Genomic DNA, 24,514 nt, shown 5'->3' with positions numbered 1-24,514 from the left:
GCCGCGGCGGCACGAGATCTGCGCCTCCACTCCCTCCTCCCGCGGGCGGGTTTCCTTACCTTGTAAAAAGCCGTCTCCACGGCTGCCCCCGCCTTCTCTGCGGGATGCGAAATGGCGGTCGGCGAGGCGAGCGCCGCAGCTCCGGCCAATCCCGCCTAGCCGCCAAAACGGCCCTGAACACTGGCACCACCCTCCCGCAAGCCCCTCCGTGCCCATCTATGACATCGGCACTCCACCGCCCCCCTCTGCTGCCCCTCACCCAGGTGGCCGTGCCCACTGGCCGAGTCATCGATCCCCTGCGTCGGGCGCGGGCCCAGCTTTCCGCCATCCTCCACCCTTTCTGCGTGCCCGGGGACGGGGGAGAAAACACCTTCTCCGCCTGGGTGTCCCGCTCGGGAGCCCGCCCTCACCCTCCCTTTCCCGCCGCGTCCCCTCCCCCAACTACTCGCAGCCCTCCCTTCGCTACACACACAACCTTCTCCCCTCCCCCAGTGGTTGCGTCCGTGACATCATCATCATGGCAACAAGAGCTGCAGCCTGGGACCGAGGAGCCCGTGTGATTCCCGGCGGCGGCGGCAGTGGCGGCAGCACCAGCAGCAGCACCGACGAAAGCGCGAGGGCTTGTCTCCTGTTACCCTTCACCGGGTGCTCTTGAGAAGGCGGCGACAACAGTGCCTACACCGCCCCGCCCGCCGCCGCTCACGGTGTCTGTGTGTAAGGGGAGGGGGACAAGCCGAGGAAGGGAGGGGGCGCCGCCACTGCTGTGGGGCCGCCGCTGCGGAAGGAGCTGCCGCCGCTGCTGCTGCCACTGCCAGGTCACTAGTGAAAAGGAGGCGGTGGCGGCGGCGGCGAACATGTTTTCAGTGAGGATAGTGACTGCCGACTACTACATGGCCAGCCCGCTGCAGGGGCTGGATATCTGCCAATCCCCCCTCACCCAAGCCCCTGTCAAGAAGGTGCCCGTAGTGCGAGTCTTCGGAGCGACCCCGGCAGGTAAGCGGGCGCGGGGCGCGGGCGGGAGCGGGGCGCTGGGGCTGCCCTCCCCGCCTCGCACACGCGCGCACGCCGCCGGCCCTCTCGGTGGAGCTCTGCCGCGTCTCCCTTCCCTCCGCCCTCGTCTTTCCTCGCGTGCGTGACAAGAGGCGCAAAAATGTGGGTCCGCGCGAGGGCTGCTGCCCCCGGCGGGAGGCGGCGGGCGCCTGGTGTTTACACTGCGTGCGGCGGCCGGGAGCGGGACGCGCACTCTCGGGTCGCTGGCTGGGGAAATGAGCGCCCGCGATCACCGCTCTGGCCCTGGAGGTTGGGCCAGGTGGCCGCACCACGTCCTGCGTGAACGGGTCGCAGGTTCCCGCTTCTGCGGTCTGTCGCTAGTGGGACCACGGACCACCCTTTCCCCCAGCGCGTCTCCCAAGTGCCCCTTTCTAGAAAGGGTTTTGAGAGTGGGAAAGTGTCAGCTCTGTTGTCGATCGCTCTTCGTCGCCTCTTCTCACCAGCGCTCTCCTCTGCCCCTTCCGGAGATGCAGTAGGCGGAAGAGTGGCGCCTGGGGCCAGATAATCTTTCTCATTGAAGTGACCGTGTGGTTCCGCTCTGTGTGTGTGTAGGTCGTGACTCTTTAGTTTACAGACTCGGAGTCTGGGGACGGGGCGGCGTCTTCAGGTGCAATGCTTTCAGGGAAATTTGCGTCCTTGAAAGTATGAAATGCGTGTTTACGGTGCCCGACATAAAATCTCTCACTTAATAACTTACATTTCTTAGGGATACAAATATTTTAAATGCCCTTATGCTGGGTTGTAGAGTTCCATTTTAAGTACACGTATATTTAAACCAAAAAACTATTTTGAAAAACGAAGTGGGGGTATAATGGTGACAGAAGCTACTTTCTCAAAAGCTTTTGGGGGTAATATAAATAGGATAGTGGCCAAATTTACGAGGTATTTTTCGTTGTTTTGCTTTTCTACATGCTTTGATCTGCCTACGTGAAATAATGGAGCTGCGTCCAGAAAGGGATGATCTTACTTCTAGCTGTATATTGTCCTGTGGGACTTTAGATGATAGCATTTCCCACTTGATGCTCCTTGCGCTAATCACCGTTCATCCTGTTACTACTGTGTCTGTGGACAACCACAATAATAGCCCTACTTTGCCAAACGTAAGCACTCATTCCAACCAGTTATCTTTTCATGTGAATTCTCTTTGTTACAAATGTCAGTGTTTGAGTGCTGTTAACAATTTGTTCAAGGTGTGACACTTTAGATTTTCTGCCCCTTTAAATATAGTGGTGCTGTCTTTGTGTCTAATTGGAATTTCAGTTTAATATACTGTTTGTTTTTACTTCAGGTGCAGAGAAGGAATAAGAGTGATGTTGATATGGCTTTGTTCTGCCAGGTTTCCAATTTATAAATGGACATGTTCGTAGGATATACTGTGGCATTTTTGTATATTACAGTTTGTAAGATTGGAATACTTTTCTACACATAGTTTTCTTTCTCCACGCAAGTCATTAAATATGTATCCCTGAGTGATTTTCAGGCTCTGTTTTATAGGAAAGTTTTGTTTGTGAAAATAAATGTATTTTACTGTGAGCTAGCAGTAATTCTATTACATGAAAAAATATTCTTTAAAAATAAAGACTGCTGTATTTGCGTTTCTCAATATTTAAAAAATATACATGTAAACTAATTTATAATAAATGTTTATCCTCTCCTGGACATATCACAGTAGATTACCCCCCCAATCCAAACTTTTTAAAAATATGTAACTTGAAATATATAATGTAAATGAATATGAAAGTAAGACTTTTTGTACATGTATTGAGAATATAAAGCTTGCTACAGAGAAACCAAACTTCAGCTTGTTAAGGATTATCAAATTGAATTTGCTGTAAGTATAGTTCACAGTTTCACACGTTAAAAAAATTGTTTTCTCTACAGATAAAAAAATTTGAAGTCACTGGAATACATTTAGAGAGTATAGCTTTCAGAAATCAAGCCAGCATTATTAGCATGTCAGAAACTCCCAGTAAAATTAGTATTAATTAAACATAACTAAAAACTGTTCAATTATCTGCTTCTGAATTTTCCCCAGAGAAGACTATTCCAGTCCACCCAGTAAAATAAAACTTGAAAATAATTAATATAAAAGGGAGGTCAGTCTGGTGTAGTAAAAATCTGAATGCTGGAATTTTTAATGAAGACACTGTTTGAAAGTACAACCTGCATTAATAGGTCCACAAATTAGTAAAATAAATTAATGAAAAATTGTAACACCTAATAAACCTATATTAATAAAGTACCATACCTAAGCCTTTCACATATAGTAATTAATTTTGGAAGCCCTTAATTCTTTGTCTTGGTTTGGAGACAAGATGTTTTAAAACTGAATTTGCTTTACAAATGAGATCCTGAAAAGGGGCAGCAGAAGAAATTTTCTCCCCCAAAAGTGGCGACTTCAGATTTACCTAATGAATTTGGACATGTTTGGTTTATTACATTTTTACTAGTCAGTTTTTCTGTTATTGCATGAAAAGTATTTTTCTGCTTTAGAAAACAGTCCAGTTGACCTCAGGTTGTCCTGTTTTTTGAGGCCATATCTTGAGTAATTTAAGAAATAAATTGTCTTGGTTTTAAAAGGTCCTATATCTCAAGGTTGTGGAATTTGAAAAAAGTGTAAAAAAAAATAGCATGTTCAAATTTGAATGATAAATCCTGACAGATTTAAATCCTTGTTGACTGAAGATAATTGGTTCCTGAGAGAATCAGTTAAATTTTCATGTGAATGATGGAATTACTATTTTTTTTAAAAAACCCTCTTCTGCTTGCTTGTCTTTTGGTCATTTTTAAAATGTCGTGAACATTGTTTTGATATAACAGTATATTGAGCAATGTAACAACATTTTGGTAACTTGTTTAATGGACGGGAAGTAAGGTTATAAATAAGTACAGATCCGTGTTTTTTAGGCTTCATTGTGAGGACCTGACTCACTTGACTTCACCAGGTCCACACCTGGGAAGATGTCCAGTCAGTTTCCACATCCCAACTTTGCTTAGTTGTTTGATGTAACTCCGTGTTGTGTTGAGCTTAGATGGCTCTCTCAGTTTTCTCAGCACCAGGTTAAACAGAATTACCCTTTCAGAAAGCTTCCCTGCTGAGAGGCAGAGTAGGGAGTAAATAGAGGAGTGTGAGTGAGATGTTCAGAAAGCAAGTAATTAAACAAAGTAGGCCAAACAGACTATAGAGGGAGCTGCTTGTCTTTAAGATTACTCTAAGGAACTCTGCCAATCCACTCTCTAAGTCTTTCCAGCGAATGAAAATTTTAGATGTTCTAGATGCTAACTGTAAAACATGAATCAAATATTTCAACATAACAGCTTGATAATTCTGAAATGTTCTATAGACTTTTGTAGTTGCTTAGTAACCTCACTATTTTTTTTAAATCCGTGGACTATTAAATACGTTTGAAATGACTAAAAATTGGAAAACTATGGCATTTACCAACAATTCAGATTATGAATAATTTCTCTAATAAAAGTCTTGTTTGCTCATAGTCTTTGCTAAGCTATTTAAAAATTTTAAGAATACATGATGCCTATTTGATAAAATTCATAGAAAAATTCAGGAACACTACTGAGATTTAATGATTTACCACAAAAAAAAATTAGTAGGTATTTGAAGTCCTGAGTAGCAGAATTTATTAGATTTCTCTATTATATTTGATTTAAAATAATAATCAGTAAATCAGAGGCTTAAGCAAGAGCCCTCTTAAATCTACAGACACAATAGAATCTGCTAATATGTGATTCCATTCGTTCAGTGAACACTTAATGAGAACCTACTGTGTAATATTGAGCCTTTTTTTTTAGGTGCCGTCGTTATGAACATCTTTTACCCTCCAGAAGCTTACAGTATAGTAGAGATGATAGATAGATATGTAAACGTATGTCAAACATAGTTTGGAGTATAGTAGAAATGTGCGTAAGAGCCAGGCCTCAAAGAATGACATATTTAGTGACATGCTCAGGTGGTAAAAAGGGGAGTCAGGGAAGGCTTCATGAAGGAAGTATGGATTAAGTCATTTTAAAGGAATTTTAATTCTGATAAGAGGAACAGATACAAGGTAATTTACAAATGAAGCAAAAATTGCTCTCGGCAGGGCAGCTTGGCGCAATGCATTTAAGAATCCTTAAAGTGTTCTTTTTTTTTTTGACCCAATAAGTCCAGTTTTAGGGATTTTAATCTATGAATGTGAATATTTTGGCAAAGTTTGATTATCTTTTGAATCCATCTACTTCTTTTCATTATTCATTACCACCCTAGTCTAAACTAGTGTTTTTGGATGCATTTGCAACAATAGCCTCCTAATCTTGGCCTACCCCAATCCATTCTGTTCCCTTCCAGTCTATTTTCTACACTGTAATGAGAGGGATCTTTTCAAAAATAAAAACCTGATTATATCACCCTGCCACTTGATACGCTTCAGTAACTTTCATTGCATTTAGGATAAGGACAAAGCTATATGTCTTGTGTGATGGCATCTACATTTCTTACAAGGTCTTTCATAGTCTGGCCCCTACCTTTCTATCCAGTCATGGCTTGGGCCATATTCCTCTTGCCTTTGCTCTTTGTGTTCCAGCCACATTGGCCTTATTTCAGTCCCTTATTCTTGCCATGCTCCCTCCCACAATGAAGCTTTTGTACCTGCTGTTCCCTCTGCATAGAATGTTTTTCCTTTTCTTTCACCTAAACTTTGATTTATCTTTCCTCAGGGAAGCCTTCCCTATCATAGACTCTCAAAACTCCATAAACTCTCCTTCATAACACCTGCTATAGTTGTAATTTTATATATGTTGGAGATTAATGTCTTTTTTTCCCCCAATAACCTCCCTAAATGCTGGTTATGTGTTTATTTTTGCTTGCCATTATACAGGCAGAGCTTACTACAGTGCTTGAAACAAGCATTTGTTGCAGGAATTAATCAGCAGATGATAGTCATCACAGAGAACAACCCCAAATGTCCAACCATTGGGAAACGGTTACACAAATCGGGTATATTCATATAGTAGAATTTGTCATTAAATCATGTTTTAGAAGAATGTAATATAATACAGGAAAATGTCAATATATTATGTGAAAAATCAATTACAAAATAGTAATTTATTAAATATAGAGAAAAAATACACCAAAATATAAAGGTCATTTATCTCTGGGAGGTGTGTTTTGCATTTTCCAGATTTTCTAGAGAACATGTATTGATTTTATAATTTGATAAAAAAACTGACCATGGACAAAATTAGAAAAACTGGCTTTTTAGATATGGTTCCTAAAAGTAGTAGAAAAGAAAAGACCTGAGGTTCATACTGAGCACCAGAATAAGTAGCAACCAAAATGCCTAATTGCATGATAATAGTGTTGAACTTGATTATATAAATTCAACATAGGAACTGCAAAGATGATTCTTACACTTAAGCAAGCCAGTAATTTCTGGTTTTATTATACGCATTTATATGTAAACTGATTTTAAAATGTTCTGAAAAGTAGTGTGATTTTGGCATATGACATCAATGAAACAACAGAGACCAAAAATAATATATAAGAACTTAGTATATGATAAGAAGACTGACTTAGTAAATAGTCTTAAAATAACTACTTAGTCATCTGGAAAAATAAAAAGTTGGCTTCCAGATGAGTCAAAAGATTTAAATATGAAAACAAATAAGCAAAAAATATAGGGTAATTATTTTCATTGTAATCCAAGAACAATGAAGGCCTTTCAAAGTATGAAATAGAACCAAAGCCATATGGCTGGGTTTTATAACATAAAAATAAAATTCTGTATAGAGGGAAAAAAATCATACAGTGAAAAGAGAAACAGACTAATAAATCTTACTTGTAAAATTTTCACAAAGGACTAATTTCCTCTTAATATACAAAGAATTCCTAGAAAATAACCCAGTGAAAAAAGTGATCAAAGAGAATTCATGTGAAAAGATGTGCAGTTTTATTTATAATGAAAATATAAATGAATATGACATGCCTCTCATTACCTGTCAAAGGAAAGATTGCCTCTCATTACCTACCTAGGGAAGATTGGTTCCAAGTACAACTTAGAGAGGGTAAGAGGAAGGGGAAATGGTCATTCTCATTCATTGCTGGTGGGAATATGAGCTGTTCATTTTCTGTGGAAAGCAATTTTCAAAATTAAAAATGCACATAGATTTTGAACTAGTAATTTTATTCAAGAATTTCATCTTATAAAAGATTTTATATATGCATCAAATGAACATACAAGAATAGTTGTGGCAGCATTATTTGTCATTGCAAAAGATTGAGAACAACCTAAGCATTAACCCATAGGGGAGTGGGTAAGTAAATGATGATATGTCTATTCAGTGGAATACTAGGCAGTGTTTAGTAAAAATACTGAGGAAACACTATGTGTACTGTTACGATGCCATGTCTAAGATAAACTAAGAGAAAAAAAGCAAGATGTAAGACTCCATGTATAGTATCCTTGCCATTTGTGTGATTTTAAACATATAAAATATGTACTTAACATATAAATATCAATATATATTATATAGATAAATAATATATTTCTGGAAGGATACATGAGAGTTTGGTAATAGTTAGAGGAACTGGTGGCCTAGAGGACAAATGTGGAAGACTAAACTTTTTTAGTATACTGTTGGGTAATTTTTGAATAATTTTACCATGTGCATGTAATACCTACTCAAAGTTAATTTGTTAAGTTACGTTGTGCTTGCAGGAATTGATAAGGAAGAACAAAAATAAAAGATCCCATGTATTGTAAACACTTGTCGAACAATTACTGCAATACTGTTTAATTTTAGGTTTTGCTAGAGGTCTTCTAAAATTCAGAGCTTCCAGTTGATGTTATGTGGCTTACTGGAAGGTGCCTCTAGTGGAGTGGGATCTGAAGGAAGGCTGTGGGGTTCTTATAAGCATAAGCAGATAAAGTGATGAGCAACTAGCAGTTACTTTTCCTTTTAATATTTTGAATGTGTAGAAGGAGGTGCTTTACTTTTTGAAATTTACTTCAGCCAGCCACAGAATATATAGCTACTTGTGGAGAAGGGTCCTGGAGTTGCTCTCAAAGTTTGTATTCTGGGTGCCTAAGGAGTATGTCACCCAGTGCAAGGTGCAGCCTACTAATGATGAGAGGACAGGGTAACAGGGATGTTGCCTAGAGGGGGCCAGCTCTTGCCCTGAATCTCTGTATTTGCTTGTAATTGGATCCTCCTACTGATGTGTGTCTGAAATGCCATTTAGCTTGCTGTGAGATGACTGCCTAAAAGTACATGTGTGTTCTGCAAAAATGAAGCATGGTTGTTATTTTGAAACATTGTTCCTGAGGTGGAAAAGGTTGGATTTGAAATTAATTCACATTATTACAAACATATTTAAACTTTTTCTTCCATAATTATTTAAAGAATAACATTTTTTTTTTTTAACCAAGCATTATGTCAGTGCTTCCAAATGCCCTCCTGTTGGCCAGTGTGCTGAACAAATATTATTTACAATGTGAAATAGGTTGGAAAACGCTGTTCTGGTCAAATCCTTTCATTTTATATAAAGAAAACAGAAATCTAAATAGGTAAACTCAGGGATTTGTCCACTATCCTTTACAGTTGGTTGGTGTGGAGCTGGGTCTGAAAACTCAGGATCTTAACTCTTAGCTTTCGCTGCCTCACATTGGCCCCCAAAACCTTAAGGATAATTGGAGGAAGGTGGTGATAGTTGAAAGATGAACGTATAAAACTTTAGAGGAACTATTAAAAGAACTACATGTACACAGCTTAGAAATCTTTGAGGGTCTACTGTGTGTCCAGTAGTGCTTAAAAATCTGTAGAACGGGATATAGTAGGATTTGTGTTATGATGCTTGTAGCTTATTACTTTTAAAAAGTAATAATAATAAAGGTGAGATTATAGCAAGAGGAATTTAGGAAAGATACATAAAAATTGATATTAGAATTGTATGTAAAATTTTTTCCAAAGAAAAAGGGCATTTCTATCAGGAGACCTTTCAGGTTCTTCTGGTGCTAATAATAAATTGTCTCTGTTTTGCTTTTGATTGGATTAAAATATGTTCAGTTAAAATGAGTGGGAAATGATTTGGGTTTAAACTGGTTGGGGTTAAATAGGCTTCAAAGAATATTGCCATTAGCCCTAGGTATTTTAAAGAAATACTTAGAAACATTAAAATATGGGATACAATGTGTTATTTTGTCACTTTGGCACCTGGCAGCCATTTGAGTACCACCACAGTGATATACTAATAGGAGAGGAAATAATGGGAGTTAAGGTACAGTAAACTTTGGGTAAAACTGTGTTAATCTATAGTTTTCTAGGTAAGATTCAAATAAGACAGGACTACATGTCTTAGGCAATCAAAAAACAAAAAACTCCACTGTCCAAACATTAAAATGGATGTATGAAACAGAAATGAATTGTAAGTGAAGTAGAATCTTCTTGCGACAGTCTATTTAATCTTTTGATGTGGGACGGTATTCTGTTTTGGTTTTGGGGAGGGTCAGTCCTTTTAAGTTTTACAGATGATCTGTATTCCAGTTCTCTGTAGGTTTTTAAATGTTTCATTTTTTAAAGAAAAATATTTTATTGCTTAATTAGTACTGGCAAACTGGAACTGTTTTCTGCAGCAGAAATTGGATATATCTCTAGCAAAGTAAATTCTGAGAAAAAAAGTCATAATTGTCATTGGAAAATTTAGGGTTTATTTTTGTTCAATTCCAGTTTCTTTTTAGATAATAGTTGTGGGAAATACTAAGCATTTGAGGTCAATTTCCTTGGGGGCAATTTTTAAATTTTGGGGGGGTTGAGAGAACATTTACTATATAAATTCAAATAACGAAAGAAAGCGTGTTACCTCAAAGATGCTTGTGTAATATATAACAATATAACAACAGTTTTCTATTTGTCTTCCATTTATCAAGGCAGTATAAAAAGAATTAAAAGAAATATCTTATATTGCATATATATTTTCACTTCAAAGTAATTCATATATTAAATTAGGTTTTGTTTGAGATGATGAAATGAAAGACTTTGTAAGTAAGAATACATGTTGATATGTGAAAGAAATGTGAAGTTAAAACATGTTGGCATACTCCTAGTTTCTCAGAACAAGAAAATGACTAATCTAAATTTCATTTCAGAATAAAAACCAAGACAAGCCACATAAAAGCAACCTAAAAATTAAACTGTCATCATATTATTTGTTTTAAAACTATGGAGTAATATATCTGAGGAAGATTTCTCTCAAAATTGTTTTTCTCAATTTCAAGTAAGTAATTTATTTTGGTTAATATATTGGGGATGAGGGGGGTGGGGGTGAGCCTTGGCATTGAAATTGATAAATCCTACTCATCCTTAAAGTGACAACTCAAATGTCAAACTCTTTAAAGCCTTCTGTGACTCTCTTGCCCATTCCTAAAAGATTATCTGTTTGGTTTCCCATAGTTCTAGCCCCCTTTCATATTGTGATAAAGGAATTACTACACTAAGTGTTGTGTTTGTCTGGAGGACCAAGTCACATGGCACTACCCTCTGGTGCCTCCCTGCCCTCCCCCAGTACTCTCCACCCTGTTGTCTACTGCTGAGAGACACAGAGAAAGTTATTTTACTTCTGTGAACCTTAATTTCCTCCTCTGTAAAATGAGTTAATAATTTCTGCCTCTTTGGATTATTATGATTATATACAATTACCAGCAAATGTCTGATGTATATAGTAACGTAAGTTACTTTACCCTTCTCATGCCAGAATGGCCACATTACTTCTGTATATAGTAAGCACTCTTTAAAATTGAACATGGTACAATATGTAGATAATGTATTATAGAATTGTACACTTTAAACCTATAAAATTTTACTAACCAATGTCACTCCCCAAAATTCAATAAAATTTTCTTAAAAAGAAAAAAATATTTACCTCACTTAAAAAATGTTTTGGCTTGAAAAGTGTGATTTTGTAGCATTTATTTATTCCTCACAATAGGACAAACTAAAATACCTGCACATTGTGGCATAAGGCTTTTTACAGTTGGTCACCAGCTCACACATCTACAGGCTAGATAATTAATTACTTGTTTAAAACACTTAAAAATGATGATTTTTCATAAATACTTCACCCAGGCCTGATTTTTTTTTTTTTTTTAAACACAACCACACAGAAAAGTATCGAGGCTGAACTTGCCTTGAAAAGGGGCAGTGTTAAGCCATTGATCAAGGAGTAACTGTAGTTTTCCAATGCTGCAGGTTAGGTTAAGTATAATCTTTTGTGAAAGAGCCCTATTTATCAAAGCTCTCAGTAATGCCTTTTTTTACATGATGGTGAACGTGTTGACAGTGTGGGTCCCAGAGGTCACAGTAAAAGTGACCAATAGGATGTATTGCTCTCTTCTTGTTTTTGCCTTTTGTGAATTGGTAACACACGCAAAAACTGAAGCCTTTGGTTTTTAAGCCTATTTAGGATTGTGGGATATGGCCCAAGAAAATTCATTAGTGCCTAGAGTTTCAATTCTTTTCATATTTTTTCTACATATATTTCCAGGTGTTACTTTGTTTTTTAGTAACATTGTCTTTTCATTTTTCCATGAAGTCATTAGAAGATTTTCAGATTAATTTTGATGATCGCTCCTTGGTTGATGATGTTTAGTAATTTTAAACTAGAAGCCAGGTTAAGTTAGTCAAAAGATCTTAATTTTACATCATTTAACTAAGAGGTGATATGCCATTTATTGAGAGTCTTTCCTGTGTGCCCTGTTTTAAGTGATTTAATTTTCACATCAACTAAAATAGCTACTGTTATCCCCATTTTACAATTGAGGAAATGCATGCATAGGTCAATTTTTGTCTGAAGTTGAATCCCTTTATATGTTCATTTCATAGCATGTGAGGATTAAATTGAGAGAACATGTATTACAATAAATGGTTGTTACCTGCCTAAACAGAAGAAGTGGAGAAGCAAAATATGAGATGTATGTCTCCTAATGTTTACAGAATTTGATAGTAGTCGTTATTGAGATATGGCAATGACCATGAATATATCCTTACTACTTTCTTGTGTGATAATATACCCTGGTACTCTGTACTGACCCATTTTTTTCTGAGCATTGTTAATGTCTCCCCCAAATTCATATTCCCATTTGGACTGAGTTATTTTGTTTTATCTATGTGTCTTTGTAAGGTGATAGTAGGACTTTAATATCAATTTAATGTAAAATATTTTTATAAGTTTAATTTAATTAGGCAGGTAGTACATGAATATATTTTCATTGCAAAATTTTAAAAAACTGAAGCAGGTAAAGCAAAAATTTTCCTTGACCACCAATCAACGTCTTTCGGTTTTTACAATAATAAACCTCCCCAAAACTTAGGTGGTATAAGACAGTAGCCATTTTTTAGCCCGTGATTCTGAGCTTTCAGTTAAGCTCTGTTCCTGCTTCTGGCTGGGCTGGCTTGTGTGGCTGCAATTAGCTGATAGGTCAGTTGGAAGCTAATTGATCTAGGATGACCATAGGTCTGAATATTGGTGTTGGCTGGTGGCTTGGGGCATGGGAGGGCCATGTGTCTCCAGCAGGTTCTCCTTCATCTGGAGGCAGGACTAGGGTTTTCAGGAGCAGCAGGTGAAGGCAAGCCCCACCCATGTATTTTTGGTTGTGCCATGGGCCGAAGCAAATGACATTGCCACGCCTAGAGTCAGTGTGGGAGAGGTTTCCTACTAGTGCATGACTCATGACGGGGTTGTTAACTGCAACAATCTACTATCCCACTGTTGCTGGCTGTCTCGTTTTTCAGGAAACATTTGTCTGTGTGACCTTGCCTGTAAGCAATTTATTTAACAATTCAGATAATTTAGTTGATTTGTTTTTCTTGTTTATTTCATTCGCATCCCTTAGTGTCATTCCTAGTCCTGTTCACTCAACAGGTATCTACTGAACACCCAGGAAGTGCACAATAAGTTATCACTAGGTGAGCAGCAGATGGAACAGGACTGCTATGTTCATTATCCAAGTGTCTTAAATTTGCCTACCTATCTGCTTTAATATATAAACAATTCTGTAAAAGCAGACAGTTGATATCAGGTGTTGGTTTTTTGTGGGGTTTTTTGATAACCAGCAGCATATGGTCAGTGTCTCTTGTGTGCAGCATTTTTAAAATGTCTTACAAGGACTTCATCAAGTAAAAACTATAATAAGAGATTGTTTTGATCTATACTCCCACCAGCAATATGAGACTTTTTTTGTGTCTTCACCAAGATTATGTTCTCAAATATTTTGACCTTTGCCAGTTTATTAGGTAAAAACATGGGTCTCAGTGTACTTTTAATGTGCATTTCTTTTATTATGAATGAGAGTGGGTGTCTTTCCATATTCTCAAAAGCCATTTGTATTTCTCTTTCAGTGTACAACTTGTCTATCTTTCACCCATTTTCCTGTTGCCAGTTAGTCTTTTGCTTATTAATTCCATAGAGCTCTTTATATATTAGAAAAATTGAGTTGCAAATATTTTCCCATTTTGTTCATTCTTATGGTAAATACCTTTTATTTAAATAACTTTCTTTTATAAAGAGCTTTTATATCTTAAACGAGGCTTTTAGATCATTTAGCTGAAGTTAGATTTAAATATTAGACATGGAAATAAAACAGATCCTGACACTATTCCATATTATTTAGAGACGTAACCTTTCAAAACTCTCAGACTTAAAATGAACAGTTTCAGAAGGATCCTATCTTTGATTTACCTTTTTCTCTTCTAGGTTTGGTTTTATTATGAGACCACTTCTTTTGACAAACAGTCCAAGAAGTAGTATCATTCTTTGGAGAGGTTTTTTTTAGATGATTAGACTGTATAGCATAGGTGGAAAGTATTTTGTCACATAGAATAAATTGTTAATAATGTTGCTTTGAGTTTTACAATACATATAGTGGTAGTAGTTCAAACAGTGCTCTAATTTATATATAATCCTTTACCTATTCATTCAGCCTTTTACAATGTAGCTGTGTTAGGGTGAGTAGATTAAGCTCACCTTTATATCCAGTGGGCTCCAAAGAAGAAAGAGGAGACTGAGGTTTTCGAGAAAGCAATAGTATTAACTACTACCTAAATACTCTCCTTCATTATAAATCAGATTGTAGGGAGCTAGGAGGAGAGGGTAGCAGAGGCATATGTGACATGTGTAACATCTGACATTATAAAATACTTCTGAATTCTTCCTTTGACTTCTATATAAAAGGAGACCAGAAAACTGGGAGGCTGGACAGATTAGAATGTTTTGAGTCATTTCATTTGTTTTTCAAAAGTCTTCAAAGTTGGCAGACCCTTTCTTCATATGTAATTTTACCCAGCAGCATCAAAAAAGCAAAACAAACAGGAACCCTTAAGTGATTTATAGTAAGGAATGGTTGAAAGCCAGTTTTTGCCATACTTTACATAGTTTTTAACTTTTCAGAGTTACTGAGATGTTCTTTAGGGTCTGTTATATCATCATTGTTTCTTTGGCAATTAAAAAGAAGTTTCTCATTTACTTGATATCAAATTATTGATATATTATTTCCTTGATTAATCCTTTAAAATATTTTTTTAACATTTCTGAGGGTATAATACATTTCACAATGTGTACATTTAATACAATAATTTTCCCTCCTGAAAAGCTGATATTAAATTGATGGGGCATCTTATAACGAATGACTTTGTAAAGAAAATACAACAGACTGTAATTTTCATCTTCTGTATACCTTTTTAAAAAGATTTAATCTCCCATGGAATGAGATTCTTTCCACTTTCATTTTGTTCTTTATTTTTGCTTTGCATGTCTAACATATATTTGATGTGTTATTTGGCACATAAATCTTCATAACTCATGGCTTTAAGCAGTGCTTTTCAAACTGTGGTCAAGAATCAACATTAAAAGTAATTACTAGAAAAACAAAATGAGAAAGAAAAACCAACATGCAAAGTATAAGCTCTCTTTTTATTATTATATACACAGGTATAGAATTCTCCTGTCGGGTTGCTGTAAGAAATCCTAATTATTCTCTAGTTTTGTACTTGCCATGTTGCAGACCTATAAAAAACCGCTAGTTTACAGAATGCATTTGAATAGCACTGTAGATATCTTTTTATTAAAACTGGAGACCCTTTGATTCTTTTCTTCTTGAGCCCTACTTCTTACCCTATGTCAGAATCATTCATGTTTCTTTTTAGCTTGACTCTTTACATGATAATATCATTACTCTTCACTATTTCTATTTCTCTTAGTTTTACTTTACTGATTCCTTTGTTTTGGGGGCACCTTGCAGCATAGACTATGTTTTGTGTGTTTTTATTTTTATTTTTTAAAAAAGGATAGATACAGCACTGGCTGGTGTGGCTCAGTGGATTGAGTACTGGCCTGTGAACCAAAAGGTCACAGGTTCAATTCCCAGTCAGGGCACATGCCTGGGTTGCAAGCCAGGTGCGCAGTTGCGGGTAGTACGAGAGGCAACCTGTAGATGTTTCCCTCGCACATCAGTGTTTCTCTCCCACTCTTCCTCCCTTCCCCTCTCTCTAAAAAATAAAATATTTTAAGAAAAAAAGATAGACACATAAATCATTTTAAAAGCACATATACAGAGATATAGTTGTAATTATAAAATTCAAGAAAAAGTATTGTTTTCTTTTATGTGTAATGCAAGGAATTTAGCTTATTTTATCTTCTTCCCTCAACTCCCCAGGTTAATCTTTAAGACTAATTTATAAATGTTGAAAGTTTTAAACTGTATATCTTTTCTTTCAAAAGTTTTTTAGTTTATTTATTAAATTTCAATACAACAATTTGGACTCAACTTTATGTATTAATTTGTTATGGAGCATAACCACTAATCTATTTAGACAACAGCATCTATAACCATTCTTGAGTTCCAATTTTGATTTATTTTTTTGGTTGCCTAATATATTTCCAGGAGATGCACATGTGGTTTACTTTCTGAACCCCTGAATATCTGAAAAGGACTTTTTGTTGCATGCTCTGTTAATGACAACATGACTCAATATGCAATATTCTTGTATTTCAGGCTTTTTCATTTAAAATTGTCTAAACATTATTCTGGTGTCTGTTAATATTGACTGAAACAGGAAAGTCCTTTTCATATAGAGATGCTGGTGTTTTTTATTTGGGTATTCTTTGATTATTGTTTCTATTTGATTTGTTAACGCTTTTTGAAAAAAATCTATTTGTGAATTGGATCTTTTTTTTCTTTGAGATTTGATGTCTGATCTTATTTGTTACTTTTAGAAAATCTCATTTTTGACTGAACTCAGACTTAGATGTAGAAGCTGTCAGACAGGACAACCTCCATCACTAGGCAGTCTGTTCCTGGTGATTTTCTTTGCCCTTTTATTCTTTTAGCCAACAGCATATTCTGAGACCTCTTCCTTATTTTTTTTAGCACGTTGTTTCAGAGCAATACACCAACCCACTTTGTGTTGCAGGGCCCATGGAGTAACAAGATGCTGAATCTTGGGTGTTTTGGTCCAAGGTTTATTACTTTCTTTAGGGGCTTTTTCATGACATACTGATAGACATCATCTTGAGAGGGATTGAAAAGTTTGCAAATTCTGCTATCTCTTTTGGGCCCTGATGGAGCTACAATAGGAGTATCAGTGGAACCAGGAATATCTCCCCCAACCCCCACCTTTTTTTTTACAATGACCAAGTTGAGAACACTGAGACTGGCATCCCCAGTGCAACCCTGAAAAGATTTGCACTTTGTTTCTCCAGTCCTCCCTGGTCTAAAACAGGAATGGCTATTACTCAGTAGCAGGCTGCTAACCTAACCATGGGTCAAGGCACCCTGCTTCAAACCTAGTTTGTCATTCCCACCACTCATGCAAACCACATAACCCTTCCAGTCTCCACCCAGAGTGTTGGCAGCAACTTCTTTGGCCATATGCTTCTCATTAAAGGTAAGGGGTTTGCGTTCATTGTCCAGTTCAATGAGCTTCTGGTAGCCAGTGGCTGGATAAGAGATGGTCAGCTTCATTCTGAAACATCCTGTCCTCCAAAGCAAACAAAAAGAGCCACAGTTCTTTTTTATACCTATCTTCCCTCTGATTTTTAACTTTGTCCTTTTGTATTCTTGGTGGACATTTTTGTTTTCATATTCTACATTACTGATATATCTTTTGTAATATTGATTCTATTTTTTCTGACCTCTAGTGTCGGTTTTGGTTTGTTTATATTTTCTTTTTTCTTACCCTTTGAGTTCCATTTAATCTTTGCATATTTCTATTGTGTTTTTATTCTTTCCTGGTCTTTTTAGCTGATCGCCATGCTTACGAAAGATGTTTCACAGAAACCTTTTTTCTCATTATCTTATTGAGAACACAAAGCAGATACTTTCTGCATTTCTTCCATTTCCCAATATATATTATTACAGATTATTTTCTTTGGCATTTTAACAAGATGTTTTGTCTATGCTGCTAAATGTTTGTGTAGGTTCCAGACTTCACTGTCTATGAACAAGAGGCTATTTATCCAGTTCTTGTGTTTTGCCAGTAGGCAAAGTATGGGAAGTCCACTTAATCATCTTCATTTTCTACTCATAAACTGATAGAACTGCCCTCCAAGATATATAAAGCTAATAATTGTGCACAACTCACTTAAATGAAAACATTCATCTAGTGTACCTCCGTTTGATTGACGTTTAAGAGCTTTCCTCTGTTCTCACTGCACAGTCTGTTTTCCCTTTTCATACTCACTGACTGTCTACTGTCTCTCTGTTTTTTAGAAGAGAATTTATTCCTGGATAACCTGAGATGATGTGGTGTATGTGTTTTTTTCCCAGAGCATTACATGAAAGTCTCCAGGTTATAAAGGTCCTTAGAACTTTCGGTGATTTCATCCGTAGTGGAAACTAATTTAACATCTAGGATGGAGAGAGCCATGCCCCATCAGTTGTGTTGAAACTGGAAGTTGTGTTTTTAGAATAGAAGAAAGAGGTATTGAATGAAAGAATATAACTGGATATCTAAGAAAGTCTTTAGAAGGCATCTGGTTTATTTTGGAGCAGACTGTTTTTCCAAGTTAAGGCTGTGTATCTTAAATATTTAGTGAAAAATTAGGAGATGGGTTATTATGTATTTCATTGATTCTAAGAAGTGCATTTCCCTCCCATTTTTATATCTCAGTAATTGGAATATATCTTACAATCTAGCAGCATATTTTCCTTAGTGCAAAAATTAATGGTGTTTTATAATCACTAGCATTTTAGATTGGGTAAACTATATTAATAGATATATAGCTTAGTACCATTCTAAATTGAATCTCTCTTTGTTTTGAGTATAGTTAATGATAGCTTTTCTTTTCTTTGGTAAATTTTGGCCTTCCTTGCTTTATTCACTTGGAAACCTGGTAAAGACAGAATGTCAATTATGTACCCTAGCACCATTGCATTTGGTAAAAATGATTAGTGATTTTACTAATGACTTGTGATTAGTAAATTACATATGAACTGCGAGGGCTGAATGAACTGTAAATACAGGCTGGATATTACAGCTTTGGACTTTCCTGAGTTTGATAACTCTAATAATTGAGGAAGTTCTGTTGTAAGGCTCAGGAAGTTGTGTCTGTGGGACTGGATACATTGGTTGCTATTTGGTACTTCTAAGGTAGGATAGCTACTATACCAATTCTTGTGATGGCATTCTGTTACTTTTGACCTGCCACTGAGAGGTGCCAAAGGAGATATCCCCTGATTTGCTGTGAGGACTCCTGCTGAAGAGTAACCACCTGATACTGCCTTGCTGGCATTTTTCATGTTTTATATGCTGCTAGGTATAACCAAGGTCTAGCGTGGCCTCTTTGAGTCACGTGAGTCTCAGTGTCCTAGTTGAGCCTAACAAGGGGTGTTGTACCAGTATTTCACGATTTTATTTTTTATTTTGTTTGTTTGTAGTAGTTGCTGAGTGAATCCATATTATTTACTCTCTATAAGAATTTTAAATTATAAATATATGAGAATATCTAGAATATGTATAGATTAAGGAATAATATAAAACACATCTGTCTACTACCCAAGATAAGAAATAGAATATTGTAAATATCTTTGAAGTTCCTGATTGCCTCCTCCTCTCCTGTCTGATTTTGGTTCCTAATATTGGTTACTCATTTACTTGGTTTTCTTTATATATGTATATATATACATAGCAGCATATTTGTATATATCCCTAAACAGTATACTTGGGTTTTTTCTTTCTTTTTTTTTTTCAGAGCTACTTATATGTTTTTTTCTGCTGTGAATCTTTTTTTCTCCCTACAGTATGTTTTTGGGAGTCATCTGTGTTGAAATAGCTGTAATTCATTCATTTTCACTGCTGTATGGTATTGTATTATATGACTATGCTACAGTTTTATTTATTCATTCTGCTATTATGGGTATTTGTGTTTTTGTTTGTTATTTTTATCCCCAATTACAAACAATACTGTTATGAAGACTGTTGTGTATGTCTGTTACTGCATGTGTATGCAAACTTAACCATAGTTATACTGTAAGCAGAATTGCTGGTTAGGGTATGCACATCTCTACTTTATTAGGTAATGCCAACTTGTTTTCCAAAGTGATTCTACTAAGCTACACTTACATCAGCAGTGTATGAGGGCTTCTGATATTTCATATCAGCATTTAGAATTGTCAGACTTCTGAAGTCTTAAATTAATTCTTGTAGGTAGGTATAAATGGTATCTCATTGTGAGCTTGTACAATTTCACTAGTAAGGTTGAATTTTTCTCAGTGTTTATCATCTGCTTGTTTATATCAAATATTGAGAATGGAGTGTTGAAGTTTCCAACTTGTGGATTTGTCTAGTTCTCTTTCAGTTCTGTTATTTTTTGCTTCATGTATTTTGAAGTTTTGTTAGGTCTGTGTGTTTAGGATTATTATGTCTTCTTTGATGAAATGGCCTCTTTATCCCTAGTAATATTTCTTGTTCTGAAGTCGTCTTTGTGCACTCTTAATATGGCCACTCCAGCTTTCTTTTGATTAGTATTTACATGGTATATCATGTCAGGTATATCATGGTATATCATATCATTACGAAGGGTCTGAGATTTTTACAAGCTAACAAGTTAACTTGCCAAAAATTTAATAGATGCTGGTAAGGGACATGAGATTTCTGGATCTCCACTTACTACCTGTTAGTAAGGAGGAACTGGAGAGATGGTTGCAAGCCGGATACTGAGAAGTCAGTTCAAAGGCAGGCATCTCAACAGAGACCCATGGAGAATTCTCTCCCAACATATCTTTTTACACTTTTACTTTCAGCGCATTTATGTTCTTACATTTAAAATGCCTTTGCTGTAGACAGAATAATATAATTGGATTTATTTGTTTATCTAGTGTGACAATCTCTGTCTTTTAATTGTGTTTAGATTGTTTACATTTGATGTAATTAGTGATATGGATGGACTAAAATCTATCACTGTGTAAGCTGTTTTTTTATTCTGTTCTTTTCTCTTTTATCCTTTTTTTGATTACTTGGGTATTTTTTATTATTACATTTCCCTCCACTATTTGCTTACTTATTTATACCTCTTTTTGAAATTATTTTAGTGACAGCCTGAGGGTTTATAATACGTGTTTGTAACTAACCACAGTCTTGCATCATATAATAGCATGTAACTATGAATACTTTATTATAACGGTTTATTCCCATTCTTCCTGCTCATCCCTTGTGCTTTTATTGTTGTTTGTATTACTTTTATGTGCTATCAACAACCAAATTGCTACTGTTTTTGCTTTCAACAGTTACTTTTTAGAGTAATTATAAATAAAGTGATATATTTACTTTCATTTATGTCATTTTTTTAGTGTTGTTGATTTTTTTGTGTGGATAAAATTTTTGTCTGATATATTCTGTCTGAAGAACTTCCTTTAACATTTATTGCACAGCAAGTCTGGTGGTAATGAATTATTTCATATTTGTTTTTCTTAAGGACTTTATTTTTCTTTCCTTTTTCTTTATTTTCCTTTATTTTTGTGAAATATTTTTGCTGAGTATAGAATTGTGGATTGCCTTTTTTCTCTTTTAGCACTTAAAAGATGTCATTCTATTGTGTGGTTTGCATTGTTTTTCTGATACTCTTATCTTGATTTCTGCATTTAAAGTGGCTTGTTTTCTTGGCTGTCACTAAGATTTTTCTCTGTCTTTGGATGTGGTATGTCTTTGTCTGTGGATATGTGTCTGTTTTGTTTGATGGTCTCTGGACATCTTGGTTTTTTGGTTTGGTATGTTTTATTTAATGTGTAAAATTCTCAGCCATTATTTCTTCATGTATTTCTTTTGACCTGTTTTCTCTCTTTCTCTTTCTGTAATTTCAAGTATATGTATGATAGACCGTAAGATACTGTCTCATAGCTCTTTTATGATTTGTTCTGGGTTTTTCTTTTTGTCCTACTCTTTTTTTCCCTGATATGATGAGACTTATTTTTTAGGGAGATTTCCTTAGTGATAGTGGTTGTTACTGCTATTACTGAAATACTGATATTTTAAAAGGTAAATCTTTAATATGGAGGCCTTTCAGATTAGTAAAACAAAAGTTGATAATAATTTTTTTTTTCCAACTGAAAATAGGTTAATTTGATTTTGGAACCACAAGATATGGCCCAGGATTTGTGTCTTTTGTGAAGGTAGAATATAATGTCATAGTTCTAATGACTTACAAACTAAGTAAGCTGTTTTTTAGTTTTATATGTCAGTGTTTTTTTTATTTTTCTATATGTTAATCACTTGAAAGTTATTAGATTTTCATTGTGAATTATACTTGTTATAATCATAAACATTTAACTTGGAATAAAAATAATATTACTGTTATCAAATAGCTAGACCCAGATATGTTTATTTTACTATCTTAGGACTATGTAGAATTAAATAGACATGAGGTGTACAATACAAATAAGAGATCAACATGTTTTGTTTTGTTATAGTTACTAATTGAAAAAGTGGTTTGGAAGTGTAAATGGAATGCCTTTTAAAGGAGAGATTTTTCTACATATGGAAAATGTAAGACCACGAAAAATTAATAGACCAATTAGAATAAATAAAACAAACTTAGAATTTGAAAATATCAAAGTATGGAAAAATTTTGAGTATGTACAGATGCCTTGAATTACCAAAAGTGATAAAAGATTTAGTTAGTTCTTTTTTTTTAAATTACATGTAGGTGAGTAAAAGATAATGTTATCTCAAAAGGAAAGCAAGATAATGCTTCTAATTTTTTTTCATTTACATCAATTGAGGTATGTCAGATTTACAAAATAATAAATATTTGGGTGTGTCTGATTCAAGCATCTAAAAGTTTAATCATAAGAAATTCTTACATTTCAAATCTGAAGCTTATAATTGTAGAATGGGTATTAGTATGTTTTAAAATGTTGTTTGGGGGAACTGACTAATTATAAGCACTTTTATGTGATCTCTGCTTTACCTAGTAAGATTCTTTGTCTTGCTACAGCATACTTACTCACACAGGAAAAGTTTTGTTTGACGCATGTTTCAGTAGCTGGCAGATTTTGAATGGGGATATGTCCAAGTTGATACTAGAGAATAGTCATATAAAAGGACAAGGAGCCAAATGCATGAAGCATTTGCTTTTTTGGCAGATAACCCAGTATGTACAGATTCATTATAAAAATTCAAGTAAACTTGATAATGGACAGTTTCTTGGTTAAATTCTCACTACAGCCCTAGTATGCACCCAAGAACGGAGGGTCAAGCTTCTGTTGACTACTCTGACTGTTTTCTGGTTCTACTCTTGCAATTATTTTTCCTTTGATCCAGAGGAAGATTCTGAATTAAATTCAGTTGGAACCTTGATTGTGTACATGCATGTACACACGTGCACAAAAAGTTGAAATTGCATAGTGTTCTTTTATCTTTTTTTTTTAATCTTCACTTGACATGTTTATTCATTTTAGAGAGAGAAGAGGGGGAGCCAGAGAAGCATCTCTGTGAGAGAGAGAGAGAGACATAGATGGGTTGCCTCTCATACACACCCCATCTGGAGATCAAACCCACAACCTAAGTATGTGTCCCAATGGGGAATCCAGCCTGCAGCCTTTTGGTGTACAGGATGCTACTCCAACCGAGTCACTCTGCCAGGATGTGTTCTTTAATCTTAATATGTTTTTCTCAGTAATTATTCTTTGATACATTGTAGGGCTTTGAAGAAAAGAAGAGGAGTTATTTCTTTGTATGTAACTTAAACAGATGGAAAACCCTTACATTGTAGATTAAGGACTTTCAAATCCATTCTCTGTTTCCCTTGTTTCTAGAAATAATTCGGAGTTTTATTCTGGGAGTGATTTGACACTTTTAATGCTTACTTTTGGAAATAGTTTGGCACTTTCAATACTTATTTTTATGCTTGGATAGGTGGGACCAGAGCAAACTTTATCTAGGGCTAATACTGCTCTAGTGCTGAGGCTACTCCACCTGATGTCCTGTGAAGTGTGAGATTCTTTCTTGTCTGAATGAAAGACACAGATTATTCCCACCACTGTCTGAGCCCCTGAGATCATTCCCTATGTTCCTTCTAATTGGTTCTTTCCCTTTTTCAGGTAGATTTTTCAAAAGCATGTGCTGATATTACTCAGTAGACACTTGAGAAGGGAATCCTCTGCATATTTCTCTTCTCTTCTTTCTCTTCTTTTTTTTTCTTTTCTTTCTCTGCAGCTCTCTCCTCTGTGGTACTGTACTAGGCAAATTCTAGCAAGTTTGACCTCCCAATTTTCTCAGCTCAGGGAGCTTGCTGGGTTCTACCTGGGTTCCTTCTCCCTCTACTCTCTGGAAACTAAGCAGAGGGCTGTTGGAGGGACACTCATTTTTTTTTCCTTTCTTTTAAGGATTATTGAGTGATGGCCCAGCTATTGTCCAATGTCTGAAAATTATTTCATATATTTCTGGGTTTTTGTTGTTGTTGTTGTTTTAAGTTATTTCAGGCGGCAGGGTAAATCTGTTCGCTATTACTCCATCTAAAATGGAAGCTCTGTCTACTCATTTTTTAAAGGTTCAGTTCAAGTTAACTCCTCTCCAAAATGTTTCATAATACATGTTCTAGTCAGGAATCATTTAGTTGCCAAGAACAGATGCCCTTTCAAAGAAACTCTAATAGAGAAAAGATTTATTATTATAATGCAGGGAAATCTCTCAGATCTTTATCTCTTGGTACAAACAGGTCTGGCTTCTCTTCCATTCTCTCTCCTGTGCTTCAGTGTCCTCTGCTGGGTTCTTCCCACTTGCCTTTGGCTCTCAAGTTGCCAAAGTATTAACTCTACCTTTCAGCTCTACTCCTTATACTATGTCATCAGATTATCTGTCTATGTGAATGGCCCCAAGGTGCCAGGAAATTAATATTAATCTTGGGTGAGCCGAGTTCAGTAGTGACATGACCATGATTAATAATAAAATTTTTAATTAAAAAATTTAAATAAGTTTTTTATGT

The 24,514-nt window shown here is 36.0% G+C and overlaps 1 protein-coding gene across 3 annotated transcripts in view; it reads left to right on the top strand.

Annotated features, from left to right (window-relative positions):
* The first annotated feature begins 413 nt into the window (after positions 1-413).
* The window catches only part of REV3L (REV3 like, DNA directed polymerase zeta catalytic subunit), a 170,608-nt gene continuing 146,507 nt past the window's right edge, over positions 414-24,514 (top strand). The window contains exon 1 of one of the 3 annotated variants that reach the window (XM_045844182.1): positions 414-993. In XM_045844182.1, coding sequence (XP_045700138.1) covers positions 855-993 — 139 coding nt within the window. In that variant the 5' untranslated portion in view covers positions 414-854. Of the gene's footprint in view, positions 994-10,193; positions 10,319-24,514 lie in introns of those variants that run through there. The other 2 variants (XM_045844183.1, XM_045844184.1) reach the window with 2 other exon arrangements.

This window comes from Phyllostomus hastatus, unplaced genomic scaffold (genome assembly GCF_019186645.2).
Source record: "Phyllostomus hastatus isolate PE091 unplaced genomic scaffold, TTU_PhHast_1.1 phas_contig_40, whole genome shotgun sequence".
In the NCBI taxonomy this organism is placed as follows: domain Eukaryota; kingdom Metazoa; phylum Chordata; class Mammalia; order Chiroptera; family Phyllostomidae; genus Phyllostomus; species Phyllostomus hastatus.
This window is presented reverse-complemented; position numbering and strand designations above follow the sequence as displayed.